Source organism: Strongylocentrotus purpuratus, unplaced genomic scaffold, assembly GCF_000002235.5.
Source record: "Strongylocentrotus purpuratus isolate Spur 01 unplaced genomic scaffold, Spur_5.0 spur5_scaffold_13, whole genome shotgun sequence".
In the NCBI taxonomy this organism is placed as follows: domain Eukaryota; kingdom Metazoa; phylum Echinodermata; class Echinoidea; order Camarodonta; family Strongylocentrotidae; genus Strongylocentrotus; species Strongylocentrotus purpuratus.
The window spans coordinates 35194493-35219560 of record NW_022145598.1 but is presented as its reverse complement, the minus strand read 5'-3'; the positions used below and the strand labels follow the sequence as shown (position 1 = coordinate 35219560).

The 25068-nt window shown below is 37.8% G+C and overlaps 1 protein-coding gene and 1 long non-coding RNA gene across 2 annotated transcripts in view; one reads left to right on the top strand and one right to left on the bottom strand.

The window, feature by feature from the left end:
- LOC100889941 overlaps positions 1–25068 on the bottom strand; it is a 53720-nt gene that overhangs the window by 12187 nt on the left and 16465 nt on the right. Inside the window, exons 6-19 of the mRNA XM_030983432.1 lie at positions 23258–23446; positions 21663–21783; positions 20650–20768; positions 18336–19213; positions 16846–17416; positions 15811–16411; positions 9831–9939; positions 7960–8068; positions 6728–6913; positions 5633–5758; positions 4623–4792; positions 2701–2924; positions 1407–1610; positions 601–716 (exon numbers count right to left, since the gene is read on the bottom strand). Coding sequence (XP_030839292.1) covers positions 601–716; positions 1407–1610; positions 2701–2924; positions 4623–4792; positions 5633–5758; positions 6728–6913; positions 7960–8068; positions 9831–9939; positions 15811–16411; positions 16846–17416; positions 18336–19213; positions 20650–20768; positions 21663–21783; positions 23258–23446 — 3723 coding nt within the window. The remainder of the gene's footprint in view (positions 1–600; positions 717–1406; positions 1611–2700; positions 2925–4622; positions 4793–5632; positions 5759–6727; positions 6914–7959; positions 8069–9830; positions 9940–15810; positions 16412–16845; positions 17417–18335; positions 19214–20649; positions 20769–21662; positions 21784–23257; positions 23447–25068) is intronic.
- LOC115923151 lies at positions 10376–13191 on the top strand. Its single transcript, XR_004063822.1, has 2 exons — positions 10376–10974; positions 12604–13191. It is a non-coding gene; the product is annotated as an uncharacterized LOC115923151 (long non-coding RNA).

Below are 25068 nucleotides of genomic sequence, written 5' to 3'. Positions count from 1 at the left end.
AGTCATACATTTTTGACAAATTGAAATTTTTAGTAATTTTGTGTGTTGGAACAATGGGGAAGTTGTCACAGAGACATTACCGATTCAGCCACTTTGAAGAGCCCATATACCCATAGTGATTGCAAATTTCAAAAATTAACAAAATTCTTATTTTTTGTCCAATTTCATTCAAACTTACACTAGTCTACTTCACTGATTTTTCTCCTTTCTTCTAGAGAAGTTTGCTATCAAGGTTTGATTTTGCTTTAATAGCTTGAACTTGGCCCAAGGAAAATCTGGAGGCAATTTAAATATTACTAGCTTCCTTCTCAGAATACATTTGCTCAACAATCATTTGGAAAAATCCATTTATTCATTCCTTATTTCCACTGCAAAACTTGGCTGCTTATATGGATAGATCTCGCAAATGCACTTCAATAATGAACATTTGGGCATATATTTCTGCTTTTTTGTGAATTTAGGTTGAAGATTTGCCATCTTGACCTCTGAAGGCAATATTTAAACAATACTGAATGGATATTTTGCACCTAAAACACTTGAAACGCAATTTTACCACTACCGGTCTATATCTTTAAGAAATAGGGACAAACCACAACACACCTGAGCAGAAGGCATCTGGAAGAAGGTCGTAACTCCAGTCGATACGATATCACCAAACATGAATTTCAGTACAGACGGCTTGTTCATAGTCATTAGTGTAAACAGCTGATCCATACCTGCATGCATACAACATTTATAAAAGTTCACATTCATCTGAGCAGAGCAGTTATTTTGTTCTTACATGAAATGGGCAATTGGATATACACGTAGTAGGTGAAAATAGGTAAATAGGTGAAATACATACATGTATAAAACCTCAATTTGCAAAGCAAAAATTTCTTGTAACTGGTACAATATTAAGAGAGAGTTCATCAGGATGGTTGTAATATTGATTTTAGAGTTCTTTTGTCACATCCAAAAAACGACAACCGCTGGTGATCGGAATATTTGCAGCTTAGTTCAGTCTGCCAATTCGTGTCAAATTTGCGTCAATTAGCGTAAAAGGAGACAGAGGGTGACAGAGGAAGAAGGACAATAGAACAAAGTGGGGAGAGAAGGGAACAAGTCAGAAAAAGGGGATATACATTATATATATAGAAAAGGAGAATTACTATAGAGTGGTGAAGTGTGTCGTCATCATAACATTACGAGCCAGAGCAATAAACACTGAGTTCCTATAGGACATCTTTTTATTCATATGGTCATAAGTCAGCCAATATTCAATATATTCAATTGGTTTTCGACATTCGGACATTATTTTTTATGCTCTTTTGGAAAATGAAGAAAAAATTGAGAAATTCTAAAAATAGATTTTTATGATGTCACAGCTTCGGTACTCTATTATTATCATTTTTAAAGAGGCTTACCAATATACTGATAGCGCATGAAATCCGGACTTGATACCAGATTGCTGGTAAAGGACATCTCAACGCCCATCCTGGTAACGACAGCATTACTGATGTGCCTCGTATCCAAATCATCTTGCCGTCTCTCAGCCTCTCTCTGTGACCCCGCTACCAGGATGAAAGTACTATTGGGATACTTGGTTGCTAAGGATACGCTCAGTCCATCTGGAAGTGAAGAAAAGAATGGCAATTTTTTCAGTAAGAACATGTATATACTTCTGGGGCCCGTTTCACAAAGCCGTTTTTCAATGACAAATGACTAAAATCATTGACAAATCTGCTGATAACCTATCAGAAGCAAGTATTTCAGTACAAAAACTGTCATTTGTCACTGATGACAAGTTTTGTGAAACACCCCCCTGGAGTGCAAAGATTGATAGCTACTCAGATAAATGTGTCCTAGCACGCCATAATAATAACATCCCACATTTATATAGCGCTCCGCTCAATACATCAATGATGTCTCAAAGCATATACATAATTATATACAGGGATGCCAGTTAGAATTGATGAGAGGGCCTGAAAATCACCTAGGTCATTGGATTCAGGCTTGCCCACACACAATGTTATGCACATTCTTTACTCCCTGAGGAGCATTCCAGCCCGGGGGCCATTCTACATACGCCCACAATGCTGAGCAAACTAAAGTTCCCATCCTACTAGGTACCCATCTAACACCTGGGTGGAGGGTGGCAAATGTAGATTAATGTCTTGCCAAAGAACATTAATGCTGGGCTGGGACTTGAACCCCATACCTTGTGATCTACAGTCGGGTGACTTATCCACTAGACCACAACACCTCTACCATGTGATAAATCAGATAGTAGTGAGCAACAAATAAACCTCAGGAATCAGTTATTTTTGGACTGTACCTTATTGGGCACTGACTAATCTAATAATTGGTTATTCAACTATTTCTTTAAGTTTCAGATAATATAAATATTTCTGCTGAAATAACTGACAACATGTAACTGTTGAACAAATTACCTGTAAGTAGATATACCATAGTGTGTACAAAACTACAACATACATGTATCAAGCCTTATATATCAATCATCATAAACATAAAACACTAACTGCATAAACAAAATTAATACAAAGGGCAAAGAGAATATTAAAAGACACTAAAATTCCTTCATTCCTTCATGCACAAAAATTCAGGTATATTGTTTGCACAGAACCCTTTCTTTCATTTATCGCTCTTTCTTTCTTGACCTTTTCCTCTAAACGAGAGTCATCCAAAATTATATGTCACCTTGTCCTGTCCCATATTCCATGAAAGAGAATGGTCTCATATCCAGCTGTTCCATCGTGGTCTCCACAAGGGCCCTCCTATCATCAGCACGAGGTATATGCTGGTCTGGGTTGGTGCTATCGATGATGGGGCTGTACAGGAGTCTACCTCTCTGCCATAGGATGGTTAAGGGACACATGTTACTGTAAACAGCCAACTGCAGGTACTCTCTAAATAAGAGTTTTCTGGAAGAAGAAGAATCAAATGATAACATAATAAATCATTTATTAACTATCAATGGAATTCAATTCTGCATGTTTTACAGTGATTTGAACATGAATGTTGTTTTCTGGAGGGAACTAAAATCTTAAAAGAGTTCCATCATCTCAATCGCACAAGAAATACCGGGGTCGCCAGGTTCCTTTGTGGGCTCTAGGCAATGAGGTAACTCGCTGACTTCTCAAATTCTCCAATGCCCATAGACTTATAAAGGTACTATATGTCCCTTTTGCAGCCAACATCAAATTCTGTAGAACTTTGCAGGAATTATGAATATGCCATGTATGTCCTATCTGTCAAATTTAAACGTTAGCAGTGTCTTAATATTCCAATTATGAAAGGAAACCTGTTCACTTTCTAGACTTCCCTGTCAGACACTGTTAAGTGACTGACTGACATATTTTTTCTTTGGTAATAACATGTACATAAAATGAGCTGTAACAGGTACATGAGCATTTGCCTACATCAATAACCCACTACTTGTAATGGCCAAATTTGAATGATTGAATCTTTGTGCAGCACAAAAAGTACAACCATTCAATACAAGGGTCTGAAAATCAGACTATTACTTAGGTGATTGCAATCACTTATGTTGATTTGATGACTAATAGTCATTATTTTCCCACAAAAAAAATTGTCAAACCCTTTCGTTTTGAGGGAAGTTCTGTATATTATTGTCTTTCACATGCTGTTGGAATTTAACCTTTTCATTTTTTTGACCTGCAAGTGGGACATAGTACCTTTAATACATGTACATGGACCACCTGGTTCCGGTTGGTAATGGGTTAAGATCTTAGTAATATGCTCATGGAATGGAAATATAAATATATGTAAACTCAGTTTGAAATCCATCTCATGTTTCTTGGGATGATGTGATGAGTATTACAGTAGCTATAATAGTATAGTATCCTAAAAAAGAATCAACATTTTTAGGATCATCTACCTATAAGTTTCTGTAACTTTTTTGATGATCGAACCACTTCGTAATTTCCTTAAGTGTATTTTCCATTTTATTTGTTTATGTATGTCAATTTGCAAGAAATATTTTATTGTATTCTTTGCCTTTATATGTTTTTATGAAAGTGGTGAATAAATTCAATTCAATTCAATTCAATTCAATTCAATTCAATTCAATTCAATTCAATTCAACACTCCCAAGGATCATAGTACAGACACCAAACTCACATTCTGTCCAGCAGTTAAATGTAAATCCTAGACAGTGTATCCTCGATGAGAACATCCCCCCCAAACACACCCTTTATCCCTACCCATCATAATATCTTGAGTACACCTACTCTGAGCAAGTTAATACTTCATCTCTATGTGCCATATCCTGAGACGTTGGACCATGGAGTGCCACAACTCTCTATCCCATATTCTATGAAGTAATTCATTCTCCCCGAGATCAATTCCACATTCAGAAATCCCACTCATTAAGCTGCTGATCAACAGAATCCTCCTTCTATCCCTACTCCTCCTCCACTCGATTCTTCCAGTCAGTGCAAGATTTTCCAAACCATTCTTCATATAACATGGCCCAAGAAGCTCAGCTGTCGACCTCTTATATTATTCAGAAGCTTTCGTCTTGTTCCTGCCATGGCAAATACCTCATTATTACAAACTCTTTCTGTCCATGAAATTCTTAGCATAGTTAACACTATTACCTTTCATTAGGGTGGAGTCCAAGAGATAACAGTGACTGGAGTCTGATGGCCCTGCCCACTTTCTGAATGGGGAAATCCCCTGCAGCAGCTGAACTGAGAGGAGCTAAGCTGATTGGTTTAGAGGCATCTTGTTTGAACCATGCGGTAAATCCACTGCAATCCATCGTCACCTGATGGACAGAGAATGAGATGAAGAGGTTGTTTGGTGGGCGTGGTTTCAGGGGGGTGTTTCATAAAGCTGTGCGTAAAGTTACGCATGACTAATTTACGAACGACTTGAATATGAAGAGCTTAATGAGATTCTCAAATCATTTCAATTGCATAAGCTAAAGTTGAAATATGCAGATGTAGATTAACCTCATCATTATTAACAAAACATTTTAATGCAAAGTGTATTTTTGGCTACAATTTAATTGAAAATATAAGAAATACAGTCACACTTTGTTAAAATGTCAGGAAAGACTTTAGGCATCCCATTTGGCTCTTCATATTCAAATCATTTGTAAAGGCATTTGTAACTTTACGCACAGCTTTATGAACCCTCCCCCCAGGTGCATTGCTTTGCACCGATAGGACAAATGGTTTTTACAAGCTCCTACGTACATGACAGAGCAGACACTTCTGTGACATACGCACATGTATAAAGATATGGACTAGTGACAAAATCATCATCACCATAATTGCCATCACCTGTCGTCATCATCACTGTCATCATCAACATGTCTTATCATCGCCATAATCAATATAATCATTATCAACATCTTCATCCTCAACATAATCAACGTAGCAAAAGGGAGCGTTTTGGTTAAACAATTAGTCGCTGTTTTCATGAAGTGACGGTAGTGAAAAAAAATTGCATTCACTTTGCGTTACGATTTTCCTCACTACCGTCACTTCGTGAAAACAAGGACGAATTGTCAGAATTAAATAAATGTTGCAAACAATGTAACCCTTTCTTGGGGTGGGAAAACCTATCTTCTGTAAAGAAAAAAATAAGAAAAAATTGTTACCTGTCTATAAAAAGCATGTATGTCGACTCTGACTAGTCTAGCATGGTTTTGGAGGTAGACTTTGTTGAGTACTGTAATGCTGTAGTCTAAGATACCAGCTTCTTCTAAAGATGCACTCAAGAAGCCCTGTACACAACAAACAAACATGGAGAAAAGACAAGAAAATGCTTATTCACAATTGAGTTTCAACAGCCCCTTGCTTTGTAACAAACCAAGTAAATGGATAAAAAAGACATATTATTATTATTTTGTTTTTATTTTACTATCAATATCATTACTATTATTATTATCATTATTAATATTATTACTACATTACTATATTACATTATTTTATATTCCACATACTAAGAATCTTGCTCTACGATTGGTCAAAAGTAAATCACGTGATGAAAGATAGTTCGCCCCAAAAGCAAAAAGTTTGTTACACTGTGTAGATAGTACTACTATCTACACAGTGCAACGCACTTTCACTGAAGATAGAGGTACTATCTACACTACATTCTTAAACTTATATTCATTCAACTAACCCATTGCCTACTTGAACTGGGTTGCTCCTGTATTAAGTCTATTAGAATGAGAGAATACAGTAGCCAACAGGTTAACATCCTAAATTCTAGAACCCAAGATACAGTACAGTATAAGCAGACATTTTCTTGTACATATATTTTCGTGAATGACAGGCTAAGCGACATTTTTTAGAGTCGTTACTTTAGCGAATAGCACACAGCATAATTAATGAATGGGCATGACGTATACACAAACTTTTGCCACGCCAACACACACACACATACACACACAGACTCGGCCCATGTAAGTACACACACGTTTGTTCAGTACAAGGATTACGTGAGTGCGTTGAGCATTCTGGGCAATGTACGCGTGGGGTGGGAAGCGACAGAATTAAGAACATCGTTAAGGCAATTAGCTAGCTAGGCAAATCAAGATTCAAGAGGTTCAATTATGCTGATATTTTCGCGCTCCGGAATGATGAGGTGGCAATATTTTCGTGTGTTCATAAATTCACGATAAAATGCAATTCGCGAAATTTGCAAAAAATAAAACCACCGCGAAAATAACCGCTTATTCCAAAGTCACCTTGTATAGAGGTACTGTAGATGTGCCCTTGCCAGTGGAATGCAGTAAGACTTGAAGAGAGGCTAAGGTAACGGGATGAGGCACTTCAATGAATGTCGTTTGAGAGAGGGCGAGCATGTGACCAAGGTATGATGGGAAGGAACGCCCGTACGTGAAGAGCTTCTGGAATGTTGCTAGGCCAAGAACCTAGAGAGGAAGATATACAGACAGACAGAGGCAGAGGCAGAGAGAGAGCGAGATTGAGTGAGTGAGTGAGTTAAAAAAAAAATAATAATAATGTCTCGGTTATCTATTTACGTAGTATGAAACCAAATCTTACATTTCCACAAAAATTTATCTAGAAGTCTATGAACTCAACAATGTTGGAAATTCTCTCTGGGAAATTCTCCCTTCCATGACAAAACAGCATAACTGTTGGCTCAGTGAGTAGAGCATCCGCCTCACAACCGGGAGGTCGTGGGTTCGAACCCCGGCCGCATCATACGTTAAAAGACGGGAGTTGCTGCTACCTTGTTTGGCGTTCAACAATAAGGGGATAGAGCAACGTCGATCTGGCGCTGCTCAGTTGCTGCCGGGCTCACGATCACTTGGGCAAAAAGAATTTCCATTTTCGGTTTAATAAAATTTGGAGTGGACTAAAAGATTATTATTATTTTTATTTTTTGGAAAATTGACTTATTTAGTGTGGGTGAAGCATAACATCAAGTTACACATTTGAAACTAAAATTTAAGGTTGAAAAAACACTTTAATTACCTATTTTGATAAGTCAACACTGGATAAAAAACATTAAAACACTTTTAATAGTAAAATGAATTGCATGTTTCTTCCTATATCTCAGAAACACTAAAATGTCAGTTATGCTGTTTTGATGTGGAAAGGCAGAACTGCTTGCGTTGTGTCCCGTAAGGCATGTCTTTTGTTTATTCTTACATTTTTAGTGTTGAATTTTATGTATTTTTAAAACTTGCTTGAAAAATGTGACAATGCAGCCATTGGCTGCTAATCATATTTTGTTTTATACCATGAATGAATAAAAAAATATATAAATTTGCATTATTTCATCCAAGAATAAAAAAAATATCTTGATACAAGTTTGTATATATTACATGTTTTACAATATGAACAATTCTTTGATTTTAAAGTGACTCAAATTAATTTCAATGCAAGAACTGGGAGTACAGACTGAGCTTCAATAATGAAATAGGGATTATGGAATATTTGACGCTCTTACTTGGAATCTGAAGTACTCCATCTGTTGGTAGAGATTAAATACAATCCTGTCTGTGAGCTCAGTCTGTGTAATTATGTTGTTTGTCAGCTGAAGGGACTCTTGAAGCTTTCTGTTCAAATAAGTATAAAAAAAATAGAAATAAAAAACAAGCACTCACTCGCTATCCCCCTCTCACTCACTCACTCACTCACTCAGTCACTCACTCACTAACTCACTTCATCAGTCAGTCAGTCACTCACTCACTCACTCACTCACTCAGTCACTCATTCACTAACTCACTCACTCACTAACTCACTTCATCAGTCAGTCAGTCAGTCACTCACTCACTCACTAACTCACTTCATCAGTCACTCACTCACTCACTCACTCACTAACTCACTTCATCAGTCAGTCAGTCAGTCACTCACTCACTCACTAACTCACTTCATCAGTCACTCACTCACTCACTCACTCACTAACTCACTTCATCAGTCAGTCAGTCACTCACTCACTCACTCACTCACTCAGTCACTCATTCACTAACTCACTCACTCACTAACTCACTTCATCAGTCAGTCACTCACTCACTCACTCACTCACTAACTCACTTCATCAGTCACTCACTCACTCACTCACTCACTAACTCACTTCATCAGTCAGTCAGTCACTCACTCACTCACTCACTTCATCAGTCAGTCACTCACTCACTCACTCACTCACTAACTCACTTCATCAGTCAGTCAGTCAGTCACTCACTCACTAACTCACTTCATCAGTCACTCACTCACTCACTCACTCACTAACTCACTTCATCAGTCAGTCAGTCACTCACTCACTCACTCACTAACTCACTTCATCAGTCAGTCAGTCACTCAGTCACTCACTCACTCACTCAGTCACTCATTCACTAACTCACTAACTCACTTCATCAGTCAGTCACTCACTCACTCACTCACTCACTAACTCACTTCATCAGTCACTCACTCACTCACTCACTCACTAACTCACTTCATCAGTCAGTCAGTCACTCACTCACTCACTCACTTCATCAGTCAGTCACTCACTCACTCACTCACTCACTAACTCACTTCATCAGTCAGTCAGTCACTCACTCACTCACTAACTCACTTCATCAGTCAGTCAGTCACTCACTCACTCACTCACTAACTCACTTCATCAGTCACTCAGTCACTCACTCACTCACTAACTCACTTCATCAGTCAGTCAGTCACTCACTCACTCACTCACTAACTCACTTCATCAGTCACTCACTCACTCACTCACTCACTAACTCACTTCATCAGTCAGTCAGTCACTCACTCACTCACTCACTTCATCAGTCAGTCACTCACTCACTATCACTCACTAACTAACTCACTCACTCACTTACTCACTTCTGTCTCAGTCTCTGTCTCTGCATGTCTTTGTCTCTCTGTCGATCTCTCTCTCTCTCTCTCTCCCTCTCTCTCTCTCTTTCTCCATCAAAAACATTAAATTCTGTAGTCTTTACTTTAATAATTAAGCAAAGGCACTTGTGTTGCTTGAATGAATAATGGTCAAAATGAGGAGAGGTTAGGGTTTTATACCAAATTTGCAAACAATTAATACCACAAATCCTCCAACTAATGTAACAAAAAAGATGAAGAAAAAAGATGGCATGTCTAAAGAGGTCCAAAAAAGTATAAATTTTTCTGAGAGCAGTTATGGACTTTATATCCTTCGACTGCCATAGTGAAACCACAGACATCAATTGACCAACAACAACAAATCATTTGGTATCTAAAAGAAGAGTAATTACGTTTCTTTTTAAACAGTATCAAAATTACAGAGGGAAAGAAGGGTCTGTTTCTGAAATGCTAATGTGAATGTCAACAAAGAGAATGAAACCGAACCTGTGGCTTTTCATGAGGTGATCATCCTCAGCAGGTATAACGGTCAAGATGCTTGCATTGCGGAATGAACGGGAAACTTTGGCACTCAGCAAACTTAGCTCCTCACCTCCTATATACATGCACAGTCAAGGAAGTAGGCCAGTTGGTTTAAGGTAACAGACTACTGGTACCGTACATTTGCATATATTTTATGAGCAATGGTAGAAACACAGTACATCACAGTTTAATCATGAAAGAGTAGTAGGAGTACTAGGAGTAAAATGAATACAAAGATGTTGATAAATCTTCTCAATAAATACTGGTCTTTGAATCAATGTATGCAGATACCTCACAAGAATACTTTCAATGTACATGTATGAACGTGTATACACAGTGTACGTAAAAATGTAGCTAGATTACTTCTAGATGAGTTATCCCAAAAGATATGTATTCTCATGCAAATATCTGCATGTAAGAATGTAATACCTTGCCTGATAACAATTGCAATATTACTGTAATAATTTTCTTAGCATATTAACAACACTTTCAAACAAGATACATTGCTTTAAAGGACAAGTCCACTCGAATTTTCAAAAATCATAGCATGTTGTAAATAAATCAAAGGTTAAAACTGCCAAATATCACTGCTGTACTTCAATCGGTTGATTTTTAAGAGCGATTTCTATTTCGGTTATTTCTAGCAAAACATTTAAATTTGCCGCACCGATGTCAGATTGTTGATCACGTGATGTGACGTATGGTCCTCACAACTAAGCGCATGTCTTACATTCTGACTAGTCAAGATGCCGCTGTGCCAGGCGTAAGGGTGTTCCAATCGGCCAGGGTATGGGAGTAAAAACAGTTTCTTTAGCATCCCAAACCCATTGAAAGACAGGGAGAGATGTTCTCAGTGGTTGAATAATATTGGGACGAACAAGTTTAATATACGGACATATCAATTTAGCAAAAATAGAGTCGTTTGCGAGGACCACTTCGAGGCTGATTGTTTTCAGGAATTCGGGCGAAGGTGATGAAGTACGAGGCCCGAATGAAACTACTACTAAAACCCGATGCCATCTTTCCTACCATCTTCTTCCACCGTCCTCAACCACCATCCAAGAGGAAATCAACAACACGACGTCGGGAAGAGTCTGAGCGTCAAAAGGTAATGTTCTTACAAAAATATGATGAAGTAAACAATTAAAAAGTACATCCACAACCGTAGATCTTGGCTTCATTCAGTAACCGTATCGTACGCGATGCCTGCGTGCCCGGGCCGCTCAGGCGTAGATCTACAGCGTCGTAGGTCTATGCGTGCGGCCGTGCCATGTGCATATGCATGTTGCTGCTAGTCAATACAAACAATGCGCCAGAAATGATCATTTACACTCGTCTAAATTATAGGTTGACCTTAGTAGCGCTGTGGTAAATATGACAAAACAGATGACAGATGACAAAATACTAGCTTTCCTGAGATACATTGTAGATGTTTTCCAGACTAAAGCGCAAATTATTTGTGAGGGTGTACTTACTTCTGTGGAATACTGTAGATGTAATAATAACCTGAAACATTAATGATATTATTAGTAATAAATAAGGATCGTGTTAATGATGACAAAGATGATGAAAATATTTGGTTTGGATGTATGTCTGATCTTTGGAAGACAAGCTTTAAGTCAATTAGTCATCTATTTTTGGCGACGAGTGTTTATTTTATTTGCATGCATTATTAATTATTTCACCTCCAGTTTAAATGATTCCATTTCACATAATATCACATTCACTAATCACTATGAACATGACACAAGAATCAACAATATTTGTGTTCAGTGTTCTTCAAAGAAGCTAATCCCTAAATGCACAACAGCACAAGTTTATGTACTGTTCAGCTCAGTACACTACAGTTAGGGATGAACTTATTTGAAAAACATTAAACACAAATAATGTCTTTCAGAATCTATATTTAAAAATAATAATGTACTTCATAGACATTTTGCCCAAATTATTGGGCTATATTTTTGAAATCTACCGGAAGTAGACGGAAAATGATTCGAAACCGCGGGAAATTGCTATGGCTACGGCCTTTTAGTCAGCCTCAGGAATGGCGGGGTTTCTTGTGTGTCGCTGTTCCATTGTGTGGCGCATACAGTAGTCCCAAGTGTATATATTTGTGTCAGCTTTTTAGTTTTTGTTGTCGCAAATCGACAGCAATGTAAATAAATCGACTGCTGACACTGACTGCTCATTAGTCATTGCTATTTATTAGAAATCTAGAACAAATGATATGTTTGAAATGTATATTTACAAGGGTTTAAACATGTTAAGACAAGTAATGAAGGGGTTTGATAACTGGTCGAATTGTAAAGAACTGGAATCCTTAGCTGAGCTGAGCTGGATATTAGAATGACAAATTACAGGATAATTAATTTTATTATTTTGGTATTCTCAAACTTTGGTTCTGCCTTCTGGTCAACTCAAACCTTACAGCCAGCCACAGAAATAAGCAACAATTCCTTGTGCGAGTAGTATATATTATGATTATGAACAGAGCAGAATTAAAACAAAAAGCAAAAGTTAAACACTTACATTTTAGAACTTGTGCACATCTTGAAAAATGAAGGGAAAACTTCATGAATCTGACACCTGTAACTTGTTTTCATTTAAAAAATAAATTTGAAAGCAAGCCAGTTTTGGCTACCATAAATGGCTAGCTACTTTGATAAGTTCTTTTCAAATCCCCATACATTGAACTAAGCCATTTTATTCTTCTTATCATTTGTTGTTTTTCTGACAGACGCACTTGACCATCGAAGCTTGCCGGACTTTGACAGACATCACACATCAGTCTCCATTGCATTCCTGGATCAACATTTGCTGGACTGAGTGGACTCCAGGCCTTTGTTCGTTTTAATGGTTATTAATTTGAAGACTCATCAGCAGTTATGCTTCACTTTGCAACACACAATCTTGAACGGGGAGTTTGGGAGAAGGACGAAAAGGATTTTGTTCAGCTTAATCCTTTCAATAAAACAAAAATCTCTGATACTCCCAAAGTTCCAAGGTGGGATTCCAGAGCTTCACACGAACAAAGCATTTATTATATTAATAGAAAACTGACTGAACAACAATCATTTGTTGTTGTTTTTCTGACAGACGCACTCAACCATCGAAGCTTGCGGGACATTGACAGACATCAATCTTCGTTGTATGAAGTAGCATTTACCGAGGAAGAAGAAAGAAGAACTGTCACCTTTATACAATTTAACAATATTGAACTCTAATAATACTTTTATTCTCAGCGACACATTTTATGCCTGTGATGGTCCCAATATAAATGTCAAAGTCAGTTCATAAATAAAATATAAATATTAGAAAATGCAAATTTTATTCCTAGTCCTATCGCATTTATTATTAGAAGTAGTGTTAAATAATACATTTTTTGTTTAACCGTTGTCTGTTTACTAGGCTATTCAGAAGAAACCAGAGCTGGTTTTCTTCTGGGTTAGTTAGCATGAATTTTGATTAAAGAATGTAAATTACACAGACCTGTTAAATAATAGCCCCCCACAAAAGAAAAACAATTTTTTTTTTAAAGATATTTTTCGCAGATTTGTATTTCATCCAGAAATAGTACCTACACAGGGTAAACATAATATAAATAGTCAAGCATTGACATATTTTGATACGTTGGTGATGATGATTGTGATGGTGGTGATGGAGACGGTGGAGATGATGGTGATGATGTCAGTGGTGAAGGTGATTGATCATGATGGCTATGGTGATGATGATAATGATGATGGCAACGGTGATGACGTCAGTGGTAATGGCGATCATGATGACGATGATTATAGTGATGATGGCGAAGATGATCTTGATGGCAATGCTGATGGTGGTGATGATGAGGGTGATTATGATGGCAATGCTGGTCGTTAACGGTTGGTGGTGATGATGGCAATTAATGGTGATGTCGGTGGTGGTGATGATCGTGATACGTGATGGCAATGATGACGTTGATTATTATGGCGATAATGATCATGGTTATGATAATGGCGATGATGATGACGGTGATTATGATGATGGAGATGATGATCATGATGATGACGATGATGGTTGTGATTGCAATGCTTATGGTGGTGATGATGATGTAGGTGGTGACGGCGATGATGGCTATGGTGATGATGATAATGATTGTGATGGCGATGACGATTGTGATAATGATGTTGAAGATGAAAATTAGAATTCTTCAAGTTATATTTGAGCCCTTCAGCCCACCGCACACTAATATTTCTATCCGAGGGTCAAACAAACCCCGAAAATAAATTTTCAGAAATATATATTCCGCGGGTCATTTTAAAACAAAATCAAACAGAAAAAAGAATAAGGGAAAGAATTTTGTAATATTTTATTTCCAGGAATACACATGAACTGGAGTAACACAATTGACAAAAGAACTATGAAATAAAATATTACCATCCTCAAATGTCTGGGAATTACCAAAAGAAATTCCTGTTTAAGGCTCTTCTCATGAACTTATGGTTTACAAATATAAAAACACATTTCAGAACTTTCACAACCATGAAATTATTAGCAGGGATGGGAACAATCATATTTTCAATTTTAAATCACATTGCCCCCCCCCCCCAAAAAAAAAGAAGTTTGTATTTACACAAACATACATTTCATACAAATAATGTGTCTTCTTTGTTAAAATGATATCAAAGCCTGGCCAAAAATAGCCTATATAGACACTTAAATCCCCTCTTCTGTCCCTAGAGCTGGTATTCTATATTGTACTTGATTGTACTTGTGTGCGTATCTGTGTCCAACTTTGTACTTTCCGTTCACTTCTATAAGTATGTAGCGCATGAATATCGTACACAATAATAAGTATGTGGGGCAATGCAAAGCCTCTACGACCGGGGGTTACGCACACGAGAGTAATTCATGAATATCCTTAATCTCCGTCTATCTTCCGTGCGTGTTCACGTATAGCGCGCAGACTGGTTGGACCGCGAATCGACGCAGAGTTATATATAACGTGGTATCCCCCGGTTGATCTCGATGCGAAACGCTCGTCGATCGGCCATGTCGTATTTTCCGCCGAAGTCTATTATGCATCAGCTACTACTTTGCTAGTTCCTGACTGGTATTGAGACAAACATTGACAGGAAGTATAATATTATGTTAGGAAAATATCTACATTATGTGGTAAGCCAAAATTCAGCGAGACGCACCCCCGATAAAAATGGTTGTTTAACATGTATATCCGACTCTTCAAATATTTTTTTTTGCAAGTTTTATTTGGTGTTTTTTTTCACATTTTCAAACTTCACTCACTATTTATTGAATAGTACATTATAATGTTTATAGTTCTGGCTCAATATTCATGACGAATTCAATGTCATTAAATGAATCCTGAGCATAACAGAAAGATGAGAACTGTGCCATGTTTTTGCTTATTACGTATTCATGAGGAGCAAAAACGTGCATACGACTTGAGTAAATACGTGCGATTTGGCGAGCGCTGCTGCGGTCTGACTGGTTCGCGAATGGGCATCGTCTCTAGCTAGCTAGCTAGCTCTGTGTTGTGAGGACCCTACGTCACAAAAAATGTCGCGCGATGCATTGTGGGGGTGAACCGGCTCGATCACTAACTTGTTCTTTGCTCATTAAAACAATTAATTAAAAATAAGTCCGAGCTCCATTTTCCAAGACCAAGTTATATTTGGGCTTTTTAGATTTTTGTCTATCTAATCATTAAACCTTTTTAGCCGAGTGGACTTGTCCTTTAAAGCCTATCTGCACTAGTTTGGCCAGGAGAGATTAGAACTCCCTGCAAGGTCACTGACAGGTGATTATCTCATCAAATCAGCTCTCAATTAACATAAGAAAAAGGGTATCATGGGGACCAACAGGCACCGCTAAGGCATTGTTTGCTATAAAGAGGGCGCAAGTAGCTACAAGTAGTGCAGTCCCCCTTTAAATACTGATATTCACTTACCATAGGTCATCAAGCTGAATTCTTGGTTGCTCGCCTCCAAGAAGACAGTTTCAAGAACTTGCCACATAGAGTCAAAGATCTTTTCTCCTTCCGTCTCCTTCATCTTCAGCATCTCTTCCATCGTTCTTTCAATCTCTTCCTCTCCATCCTCCGCATCATCTCCTCCATAGGCTCCTCCTACCCGTCTGCTTTTGAATGCATCTTCTCTCCAATTATCATCCCCCTCTTCCCCCTCCTTCTTCCCGTCATCACGGGTGTCTGGTTTTCGTCCCTCATCCTTGTTGCCATAGTAACCCTCATCATCTCCACTTCTGGGTTTCTCCTTACCCTCCTCTTCTATTTTCACCCCGTCGTAATAGTAATCACCCCCCTCATCCACCTCATTGATCTCCTCCTCCTTGTTGTTACTCTCGAGCTCCTCCCACCTGGGTTCTCCTCCGTGCTCTTGTTGCCTAACAACCGATCCCATCATCTTCCTCCAAGCTACAATCTCTTGTTGGACCTCGATCGGTCCCTTGGCGGCGTTTGACCGCACCTCTCCTCCAGCTCCTCCATCATTGTAGGCCATGTCATTTCCGTAGTACTGCTGTAAAAGTTGTCTCTGAACAAAAAAACAAAAGAGAGGCAGAGAAGGAAAGATGGCATGGTGATGATGCCGTTTAGAGAGATCATTATAGATGTGTGCATGGTTCAACATGTAATGATTTCTTTTTTACAGGCTGCATTCATTTCAAAATTAGGGATAACAAGTTTGTTTTTAATAATTCAAATCCTGAAAACTATAAACCAATGAAAGTAATTAAGCAATGATCAGGAAATTTATAGAGTCCCAAAACCAATATCATAGATGACAACATAAATGTAAAATTTTAATGTTGATTAACCTATGAATTAATAGTGCTACTTCAAAACGTTTTCTTTATCTTGAACGTATTATAATACTGCATCATGATGCCAGATATCTTTATCCTATATCATATACTAAGCGGGCAAAACTTATTACAAACCATTCTCTAAATCAACAAATTTATTTACCTGTCGATAACGCGGCTCCTCCATTACCTTGCCCTTCTCATCTCTATTTCCGTCTCCTCTCTCTGTTGCTCTTCTTGCAGTAATCGGCACGGATGGTGTCAAAGGTTGTTTATTATCTAGTGTTTCATCCACACTTTTTGTGTCAACCCCTTTGGCAACTCCCTGCAAGCTCCCTGCTACTTGTCTGAACTGTTTCCTTCTTTGCTTTGGAAACCTTCCATCTCTTTGGGTATTTGATTTGTCCTTGAATGGCACGCCGTTGGTCCTGATGCTCTCATCTCCTGGTGGTTCCATACGTTGTTGTTTGTCTCGGGCACTGGACATCACTTCAAGAGGTCTCCCCTCCGCTTCGTATCTTGATCCTCCCGTCTTTTCACTCTCTTTTCTACCTTGACCTTCTTGTTTCTTTTCTCCTTTCCCTGTTTCCCAACTTTTCTCATGAACAGGGGGATTTTCTTCATCTCGAGTGAGGAGGAGGTTACCCACGGCAACAAGCTTGGATGCGTTCTGATCATTGGACGATCGACCATTCGTCTCTCTGTCCCAATTGCTTCCTTGGACTTCTGCATTTCTGTAGAATGAGAAAATATTTTGGATACAATGTACAGATACATGAACATGTTTGCGTAGTCCATCAAATATTTGTCTTCCACATCGAAAAAAAAAACTTAAGGGGCTAAAAAAAAATTATTAAAAATTTGGGGGGCTACTTTTCAAGCTTGCCTGCATGAAAATAACACTCTTTAATTTGTTTTGCATTGAACTCTATGCAAATTTACGGGGGCTCTTTTCTGAATTTCGGGGGCTCTTTTGGGCATTTTGGGGGCAACTTCGCCCTGAGCCCCCTTGTATTTTTTCCCTGGTCTTCCACTATGCACTGGTCTTGCAAATGCAAACAAGTGAATGAATTACTCAAAGGTACTTTGCCAATATTTGTACAAATTTGCTTCAGGAAACCATACTGATAGTCAAGTTTCATGCCTTTACAAAGTTTTATTTGAAAAGAATAACACCCCTATCATAAGATGTACATGTACAGATATTGTACATCTACATTTTAAATAAAAAAAGGGCACATCTTACATACAGTAAATAGCCTGACATGTATAATGTCACATGCATATCTCACACAATTCTTATTTTCACAAAGGCAGTGATCCAACTTCCAAGTCAGACTGCTGAAAATATTACCTTTCATAGATTTTGTACCCATGACTCAATTTGAGGCCAAGGCCATAAACCTATGGACTCGCATGAGGCCATTACATCACTGACTTATATATTCTGCATATTTCTTATAAATTATGTCACCCATACCTGCCAAGGAATGTTTAGCATGGTATGCCTGGCCCTTCGAAAATAAGAAATTGCAGCACATGATAAAACAAGCTTAATTTGGCTTTAGCACAAACAAACAAAAACACATTTTTAAAAAATTGAAAAATCTGAATATTACTGATTATTTGGAAGGGTTGGTAGGTATGTCTAACCTGTTAGCATCCCAGTCATCCTCATTCTCCCGCTGCCATAGATCAGCCACCATATCAACCTGACTCTTCATCATGACCTGCTGCCCCGCCCCTCGGTAACCATCCAGCTCCTCCCTGGCTCTCTCCCATTCCAGCGGTCTTTCATGCAGTCTCTGCTCCGCCTCCTCGTCTCCATCCCAACCAACATTATCACGCTTCCTAAGGTGCATCGTCTGCACTCCCGCGTGTAGTCCCATGTTATTCATATTGGTGTCTGCAAGGTCCAGCCCATTCGGCAGTCCCACGTTATTCACATTTGTGTTTGCTTTCTCCATCTCCTTGTCCAGTCCCACATTATTTACATCTGTGTCTGCAAAGTGTACCTTCCCGTCACTAACCTGTGGTGATTCCCATGCACTCTTGAAAGTTCTTTGGTTGTTTTTTATTGCACTTTTACTCTTCCCAACCCCACCCACTACTTGCCTCTTTTCTTCTCCCTGAAGAGTAAGCTTTTCACTCTCCTTCCTCTGTATAATCTTTCCTCCGTCCCCATCTGCATATTCATTATGCATATTCAAACCATCATTTGCATGCAAGGCACGCATATTCTGATTTGCGCTGTCTTTATTTGCATACTTGGTATGCATATTCATGACCAAGCTCTGATCATTATTCTGATGTGATAGTAGTACTGTTGATTTATCACTTTTTACCCTGCTTGTTTCTTTCACGACATTATTATTCTTGTTCTCCTTGTACTGGTTATCTGGCAGAGATAGCTTTTTGTTTCTGTCAAAGGTTTCTGCAGGCTTCTCCTCGACTCCTATCACGATGTCAAAGATGAGTTTTTCTTGCTGAATTTTGTGATTCTCATAGATTATGCTCTGGCACCTGGGTAGCTGTGGATGTGAAAGCAACGATTAAAGATTAAAAGTTAAAGATATAATTAATATATACAGTAGGCTTGCGGTTGCACCATGTGAGAGAGAGGGAGGATTGGGGAGTCCTGAAAAGGATTCTCGGTAATCTTTCTTGAGGGTGTGTAGTCCTGAAAAGGACTGTTGGTTATCTTTCTTAGCTTTTAGTTATAAGGAGGACTATAGCGCCGGTTGGAGAGGATGGTTGGTATTATTAATATAATAATAACAATCAAGAAAATATTGATTCACTTTACTGGTGATAACTTTGCAATTTCTTCAAACAACCCCCTGTATTTATGTAAATGTGAAAAGCATCATAATGCAACTGCTAACATTTGACATTAGTAATGAGAGTAACATGGCCATTACAAGCACGCCAAGTAAAGTATGAAGCCCTTGTGGCAGGGGTACAGGACAAGCCCCCTCCCAAACACATACACAAAATAAATCTGAGAAGTTTGCCATTGCGCCATGTATTATGTGTGTACTCAATACATTGCATGTATATTCACGCTTATATTCGTAATTCTTAATGGTGCAATCGTAATAATCATTTATTTTTTTCGGTAATATTTGGCAGCTTTGATGCAGGTAAACTCACTGCTCTGTACACTGTATATAATGCCTCATGTTCTGATTTGTACAAAAACAGAGAACACAATAAAAACAGAGACAAACATACACTATGAACATGACTGACAAAGAAAGCGGACAAAATATACAGTTCCTCAGGTAGACAAAGGAACATCCCTTCACTGCTATTATGTTCAAATGTGTAGAACAGGTGTCACAATCATATTCACCTTTTTACATAATAGCAGTGAAGGGATGTTCCTTTGTCTAACTGAGGAACTGTATATTTTGTGCGCTTTCTTTGTCAGTCATGTTCATAGTGATAGTGAGACACAGAGAGAGGAAGTGGGGGGTAAAGCAGACGGACAGAGGAAAAGACATAAACATGCACAGAAAGAGAATGATAAATATATATAATATGCCTAAAAAGGCATTGGTAGGGGGAAAGAGAGAAAAAGACAAAGAACAAGAATGAAAGAGGAAGAGAGAGAGAAAGATAAAGAGAGAGAGAGAGAAAGAGGAAGAGAGAGAAAGGGGAAGAGAGAGATAAAGAGAAAGAGAGAAAGAGAGAGAGTGAAAAAGAGAGAGAGTGAAAAAGAGAGAGAGTGAAAAAGAGAGAGAGTGAAAAAGAGAGAGAGTGAAAAAGAGAGAGAGTGAAAAAGAGAGAGAGTGAAAAAGAGGGGAGGATTAAAACGAAAATAGCTATTGAGTGCTGTTCACCATTCTTCAAGATTCATTATACTGAATTTCAGATGCCCACATTAAATATACAACTGACGATGCAAAATTGAGCAGCAATTTTATAAACCATGTCAGTAAAAAGTAAACATAAGTGATCTTACCTCTGAGTGTATCATTAATTGTTCGTTAGTAACCAGGATATTCCTCGCCAGTCTCTCAGGACAATAGTCCATCTCTAAAAGAGGTACGACAAGTCTCTCAAGACTAGATCCAACAAGGTCTGTCAAGAAAAGAATATGAAAGACCGTCAATACTACTGGGCCAGAAGGGATTAGACCACACAGCGAGGTCACTGACAGGTGGCTATCTCATTAACTCAGCTCTCAACTAACATAAGAAAAAGAGGATCATGGGGGACCAACAGGGACCGATTTGGGAAGTTTTCTATATAGAGGGAGCAAGTAGCTACAAGTAGGACAGTGGGGCTTTAAAGGTATTATCTAATCCGTTCAGGACAGGATTTATTTTTAGAGCTAAATTGATCACATATCATTCTTCAAATTGGTAATAATATTACTGATATATTGTTAGAGTAAAATATTATGTCTCTGGAAAACAATACACATGGGCAGAAATGTTGTCGAAAAATTGAAAACAGTTTTAATCAAAAAAATATTGATTTTGAATCTCTCAACATGATGCCAATTTAGAGATTTTAAAGCTAGAATTTCCTTTCTAATTACTTGCATCAAATGCAATAAAGAAATGAAACAAAAAAGGATGTACTAAGTTTTGATTTGTTGCCAATTATATGATCTCAAATTCTCATTATCTTTCTTTAGACTGATTTCTCGATCTGCACTGTTAACCAAATTCTGACTTCAGCCCTGGACCCCAAACACTGGACCTATAAGTTTAATCTTATCCCTAAACATACCCTATACACTTAAAATATTGTATCAAACCATATTATATTCATGAAAATGTATGATAAAAAAAGAAAAAAGATGCAGAAACCAATAAATCAAATCAAATCAAATCAAATCAAACCCTTTAGCGTTGTTAAAATAAAGCATGGAGTAAACTTCACTGGTGTAAACGTCACCAAAGCAAAATAATGTCTTGTCATTAAAGCTGTGAAGTAACCTAGATAATTACAGAATAAGACACTCACTCAGTTTGAGCAATGTGCTGAGTAGGAGCCCTGTTCCTTGAAATCTCACTTCCCTGTGACGAGAAGCACCAATAATTATATCTTCAGTCCCATTCACCGTTCTGTATGTCATGCTGCAATCCTGAGAAGGGACAAACATACATTGTTAAACAGAACAGAAGCAAGAAGGAGGAACTGTACATGTATGTGAAGCAATCAATATTAAAAGGGTGTTTTTAATTATTTTTGCTTCTCAATGGTCAGAATTCAAATTGCATACTTTGGTTGTTGCTAGGGAGGGCAAACACTATGGCTCACCCTAGCTTCCTAACAACACATACTGTATGTAATTTGCATTCTATAACTACCGGGTATTGAAATAAAATTATTTATAACAGGTGCATGAAATAATTTGTATCAATTTGGCACTTTAGTATAAATTTGGTCAGACAATGGTGCGCTTAGAAACACCTGTATTAAAGCTAAAGATCAGTATTGGAAACGCCCCAATTTCAAAAAATGAAATGCAAGCTCTTATTACCAATCATGTGAAAGAATATGTTTTGAATAATACATGATGATAAAAGTGTTGACTGGAAACCGCCTACTAATTGATATATTTGGTAAATTAGTGTATCTCTCGCCTGTTGAGAGATAAAAATGCATGTGTCGCGCACGTGTGTGTAGTCCCATATACATCTTTCTGTGTACAGTGATTCTAACTTTATGAAGACTTGGCCAAATTTCTTATCATTTTGATGATTCCAGAACCTTGCAGTACATCTATGCTAGATGATCAACCTTTTCTGATCGATTTCACAATGTTTCTTCCACAATGCAATCGCATGACCATAACTGGTCTTTAGCTTTAAGCGCCTAATCAATGTTATGTATTATTATTATTATTATAAAAATGGCCTATTGGAGCAGCCATGCAAATAACCAATTAAATGGTAAGAGAGCATCTAGCTGTCCTAATCAAAACAAATTAATGACCCAATGAAATTTGACAAAACTGTAGAATAATCAAATTGAAATTGCCAATATTTCACCTGCCCTACTTCCATGACCAGCTGGGCCCTGTTTCACAAACAAGATACATGTTCAATCACTGTTATAAGCTACTGAAATCCTTACATCTGATTGGCTGAGATCAGATTTGTCATAGATATGTGGCAGTTGTTAATGATAACAAGTTTGATGAAACAGGGCCCAGGTTGACTCGGTCAATGGTCTGTCATACTGGTTTAATGGGAGTTGTAGTTTCATAAAAGATAATCAATCGTGTACAATCGTGTACTGATTGGTGATAGAAACTGATATAAGTGGGGTCTTCCCTTTTAAAATGCCGCTACATCAATTTTTAGGGGTGATTTAGAAGCGGGTCAATAAACCTACATTGTGTTCATGAAGTTGCAGATATGCATAAGTCACTGGGATATTCCAATACCAAAGTGTAAGTTAGTAGTTTTAGCTATATTTTCTCAGGTATTTTGACTAGATACTGCAAAATGGCATATTCTCTGATGCCGTTTTATGCACGTGTTTACACATCTGCATATGCATTTCCTGCGCCGTAACCCATATTAAACAATTTTAACATGATAAATTTTCACCTCTAGTGTTTCTTCACAGCAATACCGCCGGTTCAAAGGTCGTTGGCCTTCTATCAGTGTGACCTTTGTAAGGGTCGGGAGGTCCCAGGGTGCCATGGTGATGGCAGAGATTGCACAGGTCACATCCAAGGAGGAGCACGCCCTCGCAGCCAGCTCTTGAACACTTTTCCAAGAGTGCATGTATGATGTCTAGAGAGAGAGAAACAAAACATAATAAATAATAATACTAATAATAATAATAATAATAATAGGCATTTCCATAGCGCCGTCTATCTAGAAATTCTATTCCAGGGCGCTTTTATTATTACCCCGGCTTTAGCCTAGCTGCCCTTACAGTGCTCCAGCATTTCAAGGAATTTCGAGGGTACCCATTTACCTCACCTGGGTTGAGTGTTGCAGATGTAGATCAATGTCTTACCAAAGGACAATTAGTGCCGTGGCGGGACTCGAAATACTTGAATTTTTGCTTTTGAATATATTTTATTTTAAGGCCAGAAATGGCTCTCCATAATGTTTAAGTCTAACTTGGAGTTAAGTTTAACTTAGGATCTTTGTGAAACACCCCCCTTGAGCAATCTGGGGAAGCGGTCTAGTTGAAAAAGACTTTACTAATGGATTGTTATCATAATCATAACAAGATGTGTTACAGGACGGAGGTCAGAGCTGAAATGTATATTGATTTTACTGATAGGATATCAAGCGCGCTATGGGATGTGTTTGGATGTATACAAATAGATAGAGGGACAGATCTGGGATATATTTCAAAGGGGGAGTGTAAAATGTATGTACTCCAGCAAAAACATCTCTACGGGCACTATATACGCTAAGTACACTAACCAACAGATTCAATTCTAGACCAAACACCACATGTCTTCCAACCCTAACCCTAAACCTTACTTAACACCTAAAACCCTAATCCTAAACACTGTCTCTTTAACCAAACAGACCCACAGCAACTGCTGCTGGAGCACCTATATCAGAGCACCTGAATATCACTATCAAAACCCAAACATCATAATACAACCTTCAACATATGATCTGATTCTGACACTACATCTGCTGTCTAGACTTCTAAATGATTTTTAACACTCTTTTTCAAAACAATAACACCATATGTTGCATGATCTTGAACATAATTGATCGGAAAGTTTCGATTATTATGCACTTAATCAAGGAACTATAGCTACCTGTAATTCTATTCCATATAGTGTTTTTTTTTATTATTATCATGATCATAACGGTTTGATATCATTTTCCAAAGGTCTCTACCCAGTTAATGCTTTACTCTTTTAGACGTAATGGTCCCCGTATTTGGAATGATTTAACTGATAAGCTAACATTATGCACAACTATATCATCCTTTAAAGTTCTATTGAAGAGACAGTTGGTCTCTTCTTATTTCCCTTAACTCTTTCTTTTAAATTGTTCTACCTTGCAATGTACCATGCATGTGGGTGTGTGTGTGTGTGTTCATCGGTGTGTATATATAATGTGTAGTATCTTATTTATATATTGTTATTGTTGTAGTAACGTGTACAAACATGTAATCTCGTTATTTATTATTTATGTCAGGGGACTATTATACTTACAAGTTTTTCAAGCTTAGTCTCCAATTTCTTAATTCCAGAATTGTAAGATTATGAATGTTTCATGTTACTTTTGTATATATATATTATGTTATGGTTTTATGATTGAAATAAATGAAATTTTTAAAAAAATGAAAAAAATAAAAACAATTATTATGCAAATAATTCAATCAACTATAGCTGCCTGTAATTCTATTCCATATGGTTTTTTTTTATTATTATTAT